This window comes from Pteropus vampyrus, unplaced genomic scaffold (genome assembly GCF_000151845.1).
Source record: "Pteropus vampyrus isolate Shadow unplaced genomic scaffold, Pvam_2.0 Scaffold486, whole genome shotgun sequence".
NCBI classification, from domain to species: domain Eukaryota; kingdom Metazoa; phylum Chordata; class Mammalia; order Chiroptera; family Pteropodidae; genus Pteropus; species Pteropus vampyrus.
Genome location: NW_011889267.1, coordinates 513,704 through 525,640, shown reverse-complemented (window position 1 = coordinate 525,640; position 11,937 = coordinate 513,704). Strand labels below are relative to the sequence as shown.

General features: G+C 43.8%; 1 protein-coding gene across 1 annotated transcript in view; it reads right to left on the bottom strand.

Annotated features, from left to right (window-relative positions):
• Window positions 1-205: 205 nt before the first annotated feature.
• The window catches only part of TTLL6 (tubulin tyrosine ligase like 6), a 24,043-nt gene continuing 12,311 nt past the window's right edge, over window positions 206-11,937 (bottom strand). Inside the window, exons 9-14 of the mRNA XM_023524699.1 lie at window positions 11,271-11,459; window positions 10,244-10,421; window positions 9,020-9,292; window positions 4,819-5,188; window positions 4,075-4,371; window positions 206-936 (exon numbers count right to left, since the gene is read on the bottom strand). Coding sequence (XP_023380467.1) covers window positions 4,103-4,371; window positions 4,819-5,188; window positions 9,020-9,292; window positions 10,244-10,421; window positions 11,271-11,459 — 1,279 coding nt within the window. The 3' untranslated portion in view covers window positions 206-936; window positions 4,075-4,102. The remainder of the gene's footprint in view (window positions 937-4,074; window positions 4,372-4,818; window positions 5,189-9,019; window positions 9,293-10,243; window positions 10,422-11,270; window positions 11,460-11,937) is intronic.

Here is an 11,937-nt window from a genome sequence, read left to right as displayed (position 1 = left end):
CCCCCAAAGGACCACCTCAGTGTCTGGGCTTCCAGCAAGGTGTGCAGGGCTCACTGCAGAACACCCATCCAAAGAAATTCTTCAAAGTCCCCTGATATGTTTTCAGTGGATTTGGAGCTTTCTTAATGAGGGGTGCTCGGGAGAGCTACCTCTCCCACATCCCCTTCACATTCTCACTCTGGATCAGGCTCCTTGTCCCGGCCTTGAGGATGGCAATTTATTTTATTAATGTACGCTTGAGAGGAAAATACATCATTTCTGCAGGTTGGTGGAAGAAACACATGAAGGCTGGGTACTCTCTCCTCACCTCTGTCTTCACCGGCGACGTTGAGTTGGGCTGGTAAGGGTAGTAGTAGAAAGATGTTTGGGCGCTGAGGTGGCTGGGATGGGATAAGGGTCTGGTCTTCACCTGGTGGTCACAGCTGCCCCAATGCCCAAGTAAAGGCATTGAGGCAGTTGTAACCATGCCATCACGCCTGGACCTTTCTCTGCCTTTTCTCCTTAGGGTTGAAGACCAACTGACATAGGCCTATTGGTGGGCTGAGGGTTTTGGATTCCTGGAGGTTGTGAGTCCTTCTCTGAAACATTCTTCCCCTCACATTGCTTTATCTGGGTGAATGTTCTGGCTGATGGTGCCACGTGAGGGACCCATAGGAATGCCATTGCAAGGGGCGACTGGGCTGTGTTCTGAGGCAGTGCCAATAACTCCCTGAAGTCATGGTCCTACAGAAACGTAAGCTAACTAGGAGGGCACAAAAGGCAAGGCTGTTGGCCTCAGTGGTGCTAATGAAAAATAGTTATAAGACCAGTATATCTAGATGAGGAAATAAAATTTTCAGTTGATTCTATGGGCATTGTAGGCATTGTAAGAAGAAATAAATCATTTCCCAGAGTAAGAAGTAGAAAGGGAAAAAATATCAGAGATCCAGTCTGACTCTGGGGAGAAAAAAAAAAAAGACTGTTTTCAGATTTTCCTTTAAAATGGTCTCTAAAATATTCAAGTCAATTAACGCATCACCACCTATCTAGTGGGTCAAGAGGTACTCAGGTGATTCACATCCATAGTTACCAGAAACTCATTTTTACTTACATGACATTCATCTTTCTGCATCTCTAAACATTTGATACGGATCCTGTAAGAGCAGCCGAGGTGGCTGGCCAGAGATAATAAATAGTAGTGGTTAAGAGCAGAGGCTTAGGAGCTCTCACTCTCCGTGTGTCCTTGGGCAAGTTACTTAACCTCTCTAAACCTCATTTTCTTCATTGGAAAAAATAATAATAACAATGGTACTCACCAAATAGAGTTTCCTTGAGGATTGAGATAATGCATTTAAAGCTTTTGGTACGCCAAAAGCAAGTGTGCCTTGGTCCAGTTCATGCTGGGCTCATCACCATCAGCACAGTATCATCATCATCATCATCATCATCATCTTTGGAGCTACCATTTATCAGTAGGGTGCCATGCACTCCACTTTAGCAAGCTTTTCACCTCCTTAAAATCCTACAAAAGAGGCTATTTATTCCCTAAAACTCAACTGTTGACAGATCTGAAATCCTGGGCTCATTGACTGACCCACTGTGAAAGTGGACTCGGAGGAAGGATGATGAGAATGTAAAGATTTAAGCAGAAAAATGGAGAAATCTGCCAGGGCTCCATTCCCCACACAGGTCAGAGTGGCCCTCAGCTCATGGAAGAGTGGGAAAGAGGAAGGAACATTGGACTATTTGTTCATAGCCCATCACTTGTAAGAGGTTGAGCAAGTTATTTAATGTCCCCAAGTCTTGATTCTCTTCATCTGCAACTTGAGGATAAGGTAATAATGTCTGCTTTGCTAACCTCACAGCATTAACCTGATGATTATATGAGATACGGTACATAAACTTGATGTGAGGACGGTATTCTTATTACACCTACCAAGAAAGCCCCTGATCCATAATTTGGACTTGTGCTGTACTAGTTCCTTCTTTCATTCAACCATTATTTATTATGCAGAAGCCCTATTCTCACACCACATCCTGCTCCATCTGTAAATCAATGCATTGATAGATATTCTGCTGTATATAATTAGACCTTTGCGAGTTTGCCTTGCATGTGTCAGTCCTGTAAGGTCTGATTAATTGGAAATTTTAGAAGCTATTATTTGACCTAAAAGCAGAGGGCCAGCCCTGAGATCTGGTGACTCCACATGGTAATCTAGGAGGCTCTGCTTGGTTTTGGCCATCTCTGCTAACCACAGACATACCTTCACTGAAGAGCCATTTATTATGCCCTCAGCTATAAATGAAGACTAATATTAAAAATGATATTCGAAAGAAAAATAGTGTAGCTTTAAGAGCCTGAGGCTTGGGAATAAGAAGCATTTGACTCAGAGCCTTGCTCTGCCACATAAAGGCTGTGGGACGTCCTGAACGTTAAGCCATCTGCTCTTCGAGCCTCTGTTTTTTTCTTTTCTAAAGTGCACAATTGTGATCTGAATTAAATTAGATTAAATACATATTTAGAAGAGCGTTGGCACCTATATAGTAGAATACCAAAAAAGGATAACTATTATCATCACTAATATTCATGAAAAACACGTCAGTGCCTTCAGCCATCCCTGACTTTAGGGAGACCCCAGTCCGATGACAGAGACATAGTCCATGCCCTTAGGGAGTATCTATTCTGACTGGGGAGATAAAAAAAACATCAAAACAGAATGCTATGTTTGGCCTTTTCTGCTAAGAGGTTCAGAGCCAAATTCAATGGTCAATGTAGGAAGCACTTCATCACACCATTTTAACATAATTGTCTCCTCCCTTTCTCTGTGTGACTTCTGAGCATTATAACTTCATTTTAACAGTCATATTGAATAAAAGCTTTCATTGTAATCTGCTACATCACTCCTCTTTTTTTTAAAACAGCCAATTTTAAAGAAATAACCATTTCTTTACTTAAAATTCCAGCACCAGAAAATGATGAACCAAAGAGAGTGGGGGTGGGATTGAACTCCGTAAAGATTGGGACTCACAGGTCAGACCTGGCTGTCACAGGTTCCGCTGCTCAGGCCTGGGTCTAGACGTAGGACAGTCCTCACTACCACATCTGAGACACTTATTCAAAAGACAAATTGCCAAGGCCCAACCCAAACCTCTCATGTCAGAATGGCCAGGAAACTATAGGCTTGATAACGGCTCCTACATGATTCATATCATCTGGGAAGTTTGGGAAACACCAAGCCCAGTTTTTCTCTGAGGGTCATGAGAGGACCATCAGAATCACTTAGAGCAGCTTCCTTAAAAATACAGATTTGTGGGCTCTTAGGGCCTACTGAATCAGAATTTCTGGGGGCAGGCCCTGGAATATGCATTTTTACTTGCACCCAAAGTGATGCAAGTATGAGCTGACGTTCACTCACTGGCCCTTCTGTAATGTGAGCGACTGGTCACAAGTGGGCCAGGTCAGACTGTCTGGTGATAGTTACTTCAGGTGGCATGAGTGAGGGAGATGATTAAAATGTATAGCCTTCTTCCACAGGCAGCCAAGTAGCACAAACTCCTCTACTACATGCAACGCTACGCTGCAGAGTTCTCTTAAGTTTTCACATATCACTATCCCTCAGAAGCACTAAAGGTCTGACAGAGGGCTCCTTGTTGTCTTTGGTCCTTTCTCACAGTGGAATCAAAGCTTAAAGTTCTTTGTTTACAAATCTTCTCAGGATCCACTATCTGGCTGTTTGGTCCCCTCAGCATACTCCATTACAAGGCCAGGTTTTGGGGCAAGTGACCTGGACCTAAGCCAGGCTGGCACAGCATGGAAGGCGTGGAAATCAACCCCTCACAGTTGACATGGTTCTACTTCTGGGCCTGACATTAACGATTGTCTCAATTTTAGTCATAAATGAAAGACAAGGCAAAGTGCACTCAAAGCAGTGGAACAGATAAGTCATAGCAGAAATATATATTGCAAGGGGTCACATTGTGACTGACATTAATTTTAATTGTCTACTTACCTGTATGTCTTTATCAATCCATCCATCCACCTACCTACTCAACATTCCAGAACTATATACATATAGTACCTTTCAATGTACTCACCATATTAAGGGAATATAGATGAGCCTACTTATTTCCTCTCACATCTTTTTTGGCCAGAGATCAGGCAGTGACTGTACACTTCCTGCTGCTGTATACACGGGTCCCTCACAGGACCTGTATGGCTTCTGCCAGGCCTTGGATCCAGTCGGGCTGGAGTGGCAACCACCAGCAGATCCCTCAGAGAAACATCATGGCTGTGAGAACTCTGCAAGAGGAGGAGGGAGGACATATCCAGTGATCTCTTCTCACCAGAGCTTTGGCTGCGGAAGTAGCACTTCTGGGGCAGGAAGGCGTTTTCTGAAAAGGGAAAATCATTGGCATCATTAGTTTGTGTTGCTGGATTCAGCACAAATTCCTATCAAATGTCACCTCCCTCTAGGGTCCCTGAGCCTAAATTGGATCCTGAATCCGAATTTCTCCAAATAGTTCCTCTTCCCTGTGTCTTCATACTTAATGCCCCCAAATGGTCCAGATTCAGAAGAATGGACCTCATCTGAATGAGAACCAGGAATTGTTGAAGAGGGTACTTTGACATAGCATTCTGTTTTTATCTTTCTCGTCTTCCGAATAAGACTAGAGACTTCCTAGGGACATGGACTATGTCTCCACCATCAGACTGCAGTCTCCCTAAAGACAGGGGATGCACATCCTTCAGACTGGGTGCTACCCAAATATTAGGACTGGCTCTGTTGGTTACTGCATCCTCTAAGCTCTTGGCACATTCCTGTGCACACTAGCACTCACGTGACTGGTTCCTCAACACCAGCCTTGGGTGGTAGGGAGCTGGCAACAAGAAGAGCTTCTCCCTCAGTTGAACCTTGGTGAATAGCTCTGATAGCAGATGCCCCTTCTTCGCGTTATTCTTTAGCAAAATCCAGTGTGGGTTCTGACTTCCCAAGAAGCGCTGGGATTTTGTAGGCAAAGAAATTTTAGATATTTTCTCCTGGACGAAGTGTCGGGGGATCTGCTGCTGCTTGCATTTTAAGGAGACCACACTGTCCATCTCTGGGCTACTGCATTCAGAACTGGTTGCCACCGTCATGTTTTGCAGAGACTCAGAGGAGTCTGAGACCTGGGTAGTGGGTTCTGGGAAGGTTTCTAGTGAAGTTAAGGGCTGGAAGAAAACACAGTCCGAAATGAGATTGTGGAAAGCAAAGGGCTACTTCCTATGCCATTTCTGATTTAATTAAACAGATCAACAGCTGAGTTCATCAGCGGCAAGAAAAGTTAGGTCAGAATAGTTTCCTGACCAAGAACTGGTTAAACACCAGAGCAGAAGATGGGGTCGGGGGGACTATCCATAGAGCTTCCTCTGAAGGTCTTTAAATGTGAAAGAGATTTTATACACTAGATATTGGTAATCAGAGAATATATATTATTTCACGGTTATTAGACTGGCAAAAATTAGAAAGCTGTTGGGATTTGGGGGTACAGAGACTCTCAGGCATGCTGATGAGAATGCAGACAGACAGTCACTCTGGTGAACCACCTAGAAACTATACTTGGTAAAATAAGATTACAAATACCCTGTGACTCAGCAATTCTGCTCCTAGTTATATATACTAAATAAGTTGTTAGATAGCTCCTTTTAAAAAAGTGTGTACACCAATGTTCCCAGCAACATTATTCACAATATCCAAAAGTAGCCAAATTTCCACCAAAAGATGAATAGATAAACAAAATGTGGTATATATACATAATGGAATACTATTCAGACTTAAAAAAAAGAAGAAAATCCTGATACACACTACAACACGAATGAACTTTGAAAGCATCGTGCTAAGTGAAATAAGCCAGACACACAAATACAAATATTGTATGGTTCTATGTATGAGTTACTTAGAGCAGTCATAGAGACAGAAAGTAAAATAGAAAGGAACAAAATAAGACAGAAAAAATATCTGGAAAAAAAAAACCCATTAACTTCTCAAATTTGGTGTAAGATGTCAATTTACAAAACCAATAACATAGGAATCCAAAAAAAGGTAAAGCAAATAAAATTACACCAAGATACACATAATCAAATTGCTAACATCCAGAAATAAAGAGAGCAGCCAGAGAAGAATGACACATTACATATAGAAAACAATGTTATAAATACAGTTGACTTCTCATCAGAGAGAGACAGAGAGAGAACCGAAGATAGCAGTACATTTTTAAAGTGCTGCAAGAAAAATAATGTCAACCTAGAATTCTAGATCCAACAAAAATATCCTACAAAATGAAAGCTAAATAAAGGCATTTTCAGATAAACAAAATCAGAAAATTCATCACTAACAGATGTGTATTACAATAAATACCAAAGGGAGCTTTTTAGGCTAAAGAGAAATGATATCAGGTGACAAATAAACAACAACAACAACAACAAATAAATAAATAGCCCTGTAGTTTTGGCTCAAAGACCTGCTTTTCTTTTCTTTGCTCCACTCTCTTGAACCCCCATTTCCATGAAATTCTAATGTGACAGAAGCCATGGTAGCAACAGAATCGACAGCCGGTCCTGAGGAACCTAAAGCTCTGAGGGATGGGAAACTTCCTCTTCTAGTGAAGGAGTTGTGGTCCCAAGAGGGTGGAGCGACCCTCTAATACTTATTCTCTCTGTGACTTTCTGCCACTTGGCCCTGGAAGTAGGTATAGTCACAAGATGTGTGCCGCAAAGCAAGGTAACTAAAACTTCAGCTCTCTTGCCAGACAACTAAAAAAAAAATGGACCCAGGGAACCAGAAAGTACCAGGGAGATTGTGGAGAGGAGGAAGCTGAGAATGTGACTCAGTAAAATGGATTATAAATTTACCCCTGAGCCGCCCATGTGCAACTCTGACCATAAACAGTTTACCAAAAACTTTAAGAATTGGATTTAGGGATAGATCACCGATGCCAAAAAGATCTGCCATGCAAACACTAAGCAGAAGAAAACTGGAGTGGCTCTGTGAAAATCAGCAGGGATCCAAACAGAGGTAGCCAGATCCCCAAAGCATACTCTTTACTCTTTTGTGTGTGTGTATGTGTGTGTGTGTGGTTTAAAAAAACACATAACATAAAATTTACCATCTTAACCATTTTTCAGTGTACAGTACAGTGGTGTTAACTATATGCACATCATGTGCAACAGATCTCTGGAACCTTTTTAACTTGCAAAATTGAAATACTATACCCATTAAACAACTCTCCTTTTCGCCTCTCTGCAGCCCCTGGCAACCTCCATTCTACTTTCTGTTTCTAAGAGTTTGACTACTCCAGATACCTCATATAAGTGGAATCATAGAGTATTTGTCTGCTTTTGACTGGCTTATTTCACTTTGGAGAATTGTCTATTTAAGTCCTTTGCCCATTTTTTAAATTGTGCTATTTTACTGTTGTCGTGGAGTTAGTTGTAAGAGTTCTTTATGTATTCTGGATACTAACCCTTTATCGGATACATGGTTTGCAAATATTTACTTCCATTCCACAGATTGCCTTTTCACTTCGTTGATTAAATCTGATGTAGTCCCACTTATCTAATTTTGCTTTTGTTGCCAGTGCTTTTGGTGTCGTATCCAAGAAATCGCAGCCAAATCTAATGTCATGAAGCTCCAAAACATACTCTCTTAAACGTGCTTATCAAACTATGGGTTGTAGACCTATTAGTATGTCATGAAATTAATCTAGTGGGTTGTAACTGACATTTTAAAAGAATCGAATAGAACAGAATAGCACAGAATATAAAATAGCAAATGAGTTACCATATTTAGTATGGCTAAGAACTGTTTTAGAATTTTTTTCTCAGTTGTGTATGTATATGATGGACTGTGAAATAAAATGGATTTCTACTGTGGGCCATGGTTAGAAATTTGAAAAACACTGCGCTACTCTATAACTACACTTGGACCAAGCGAAGGCCCGACACTGCTGAAGATTTTCCAGCAGCTACAGCAGTCATCACGTAGCCCTTGGTGAACACTAAAGAACCCGTGTGAGAACTATCAGGACGACATTTATGTGGCAACTTCGCTTCTGCAAAAATGAAAAATCAACTGTCACATTAAGTTAATTTTTGACATGAATTTTTAATGGCATTGTTTTGCTTTTGTAGTTACACAAAAGTTTTAAGTATAAAGATTTTGTATCTGGTTTTATGCTTATATATTTATAAAAATAAGTTAAGTCTATGATGGTGGCCTGAAAAAATTTTCTTTCCTTCAAAAGTATCCATACATCAGTGGAGTTTGAGAAACACTGTTTAGGTGCTGTACTGGGTTTAATAGGGTTGTTCCTAACCCCCAAGTTTATGTCTACCCACAACCTCAGAATGCGACCTTATTCGGAAATAGGGTATCACCAGATATAACTGGTCAAGTTAAAATGAGGTCATACTAGATTAGGGTGAGCCCTAAATCTAATGATTGATATCCTTATAAGAAGGCCATGTGAAGATGCACAAAAGAGAAACACAAAGAAGTCCATGTGACAACAGAGGCAGAGATTGGAGTTATGCTGCCACAAGTCAAGGAATACCAAGAATTGCCAGCAACAACCAAACTCTAGCAAGAAGCAAGGAAGGGTCCTCTCCAGAAAGCCTTCAGAGGGAGCACGGTCCGCTCACACCTTGTTTTCAGACTTCTAGCATCCAGAACTTGAGAGAATAAATTTCTGCTTTAAGCCACCAAGTTTGTGGTAATTTGATATGGCAGCCCTGGGAAACTAATACCACAGGCGGTCCCCTGCCCAAAAACAGAGGATGCATAAGATGGGCCTTTTTAAAAGCCCCAAAAGTATAGGTCTCCACTTGTAGCAGCTAGTCATTCTGCAACTTGGGCTTCACAAGTGGGTAAATCAAAGTCCAGGGAGGTAAAGTGGCTTACTCAAAGGGCCATAGCAAGTCAGGGGCAAGAAGGGACTAGAAAGCAATTCTTCCCACCACTGCCTCCCGAGCTTGGCCCTCTGGGAGGGAGACCACTCCACTTACCAGAGTGAATATATTCACTGCAGGGGCAGACTTGGCTTCCTTGATTCTGGAGATGGGTTTACTGAGCTCCAGCCCGGAGCAGCTGAGAAGGCTTGAATCCCTCAGGTCAGGTACAGAGTGGTAATGCCGTGCAGATGTAAAATTATGGAAAATGAAGCCATCCTTCTTGGGGGCCTCATGGTCAAGGCTGCTGTCTGTCTCATTTTTCTTTGCATCTCTGACATTCAAGAGCAAGTCAGGTGTGCAGGACACTAATGTCAATGGCTGGAGGTACTGGGAAGGAGGAAACCAAACACACAGCCCATGGGAATCCAGCTCTGTCCACTTCTAGATTCATCTGCACCCAAAAGTAGGTGCAAAGGAGATGAGGAGGAGAAGGAAAGCAATCGGTATCAGTCTCTTTAACCTGGGGCTCTTAACCTGTGGTCCAGGGACTCCTAGAGGGCTTGTGGATGGTTTCAGGGGCTCTTCAAGCCACTTAAAACTGCAGTTTTAAAATTATGTCTTTGAATACTTTATGGCAAGAGATTCCATAGCTTTTATGAGATTCTCAAAGGGTCCATGACCCTAACAAAGTCATAAAAATACATAAATAAAACTGCTCTAATCCTGTCCCTTCAGGTGAGTCTTTGAGAAAAAGGAGATCGACTAAAAAATCAACTGAATCTGTCCACTGAGCCAGAAGAAAGAGAGAGGCAGAGAAGGGGGGATCCAGGTTCAGATCACAGGACAACTGGACAGCCAGGAGCTGGCCCACATATTGAGCAGACAGTACGATGGAAGGACCCAGCTGCGGTCAGTGACCCCATGTATTTAATATTCAGGGTCCCGCCTCCCAGAAGCTCTTCCCTGTGGCCTGCTCCCTCAGCCATGACCCCGGCCTGCTGGAAGGGAGCATTCTAACCCAGACTGAAGTTGAGGACAATGAGTGCATGCAATCCTGGAGCCCGCTCCCTATGTGGGGGTTGTGATTAGCCTCCCAGCCGCTAACTCCTACTGGAAGAGGCAAGAAGGACAGATCAGTGAGCGTCCTTTTTGCCTTGGAAGGATGCTGGGCTCCCGGTGACTTTGGGGCTCCCCGTCCTATGGCCCAGGCCCCTGTGTAGCCCCATTTCTTTAGTGTGTCTGAGCTCTGAGAAGTGGTCTCCTCAGTACCCCTCCACGGACTGGCCCCAGCCGGGGAAGGGTGCTGTGCACGCATGCTCCCCTCCCTTCGGAGTTTACTTGTTTGGAGGCGTGGGTGGTAGCAGCCTTGTATTTCTGCCGTTGTGTCTGTTGCCAGCTCCTCGAGTTCTTGCTTCTTGCTTGCTCGCCTGCTGATTCCCCCTGCATCTCTATCTTCTTCTCTTTGGTTTGGAAGAATTTTTTCTCCTTCTTTAGTCTCAGCTCCTGGATCAGTTGCCTGCCCATGGAGAAATCGTTAGTGTCAAGTAGGTTAGGGATGGGCTATGAAAGTGGGCATTCTCCTTGAGCGGTGGACAAGACTGAGTAAAGAGCAGAGTGCTCCACCTTCCCTTTCCCAGCATGTCCAGTCTGCTCAGAAGATTGACGACACAAAGAAGGAGGTGGAGGAGAGTCATCCCTCCAACCATACCATTCCCAGTCTGGGAAATAGTATCCAAGTAGAGATGCACAGGAAAGGTCTACGCCACACTCCACCACACCCTATCTCTCCCTCATTAACCAGTACAGCTCAAATTCCATACATGGCAGGTGCTGGGAAGAGGGTCTGGGCAGGAGGCTAAAGTCAGGGGCTCCCACATTAGACTGCTTCATATCCTGGGCCTCTCTGGCCAATGATATAGTGGAAATAACATGGTTATGTGAGTCAGAAGACATGTGCTCTGGTCCCTCTTCTGTCGTTACCTGCTGTATGATCTCTTCTCTGCTCTGCCCTCCTCTTCCATAAAATGAGGTGATGGGTGGGGACTGGACTGGATGGGATGAGTCCCTTCCAGCTCTTAGAACCCAGGAGGAAGTTCTGAGGGAGCTAGGAATTCTGGAGTGGGGTGGGGTTGCCTGTCTCAGGGGTAAGTCTCCAGAAACAGCCACACATCTACTTAACAACACTCCATACCAGGGAATCTTAAAATTCCTGGTCCTTATGAGACTAAAGTATATGTCCCCCTGGCAACTTCAAGGTTAGGGACTAAAGCTCAGAGACCCTCCTCTCGGTACGGTCAGGCCAGTCACTCAGCAGGTCAAGCACAATCCCCCCAAGACCCCACCCACCTTGAGGGCACCTGCCTACCGGGCATATACTTCCCGGGCCCTGGAGGTAATTGTGTTCTGGAAGAGGGAATTGTTGTCCTGGAAAAACTTCTCATACTTTTCCGAATTCAGACTGGGATAAATCAAGCGGAACCCTCCACAATTTTCCTTCTCATACTTCTCAGTTTTCTCTAGACGGAGAGCCCGAAAACCCTTGACTTCCTCGATCCTGTTGAGAAGCAGAACACAGGGTTTCACTGGGACATGGCTTAATTCTTGGAAGGGACGTGGTGAAGCTGGATGTCATCTAGGGCCAGGCAGAGGCCATGCGCACAACAGTGGTCAATCAGTATTTCTCCAAGAGGAGATTCCAGCCCTCCCGGGATAGCCAGTGTCATTATGCACTAAGAGCTGGTTAGAACGGACTTTCTGACAGGTCACCTGTTACAAGTAAAACCCATTTCCCTGTTGGCTTAGTTCTGCTGAGGCGGACTGTCACCACCTTCCCAATCGCAGCCCTTATTACCCTTCTCTGGAGAATGACAGCTTGTGTTTTGCTAAATTTGAGGGCTTCTAGGATGAGCTTGATGAGCTTTTATGAGCTGTGATGATCTCATTCTTCCTCACAGCCCCCTGAAGAGGTAGAGGTGAGGGAGGGAGGAAGGATAAGCCCCTTTTACAGCAGGGAAACCAAGAGCCACTGAACT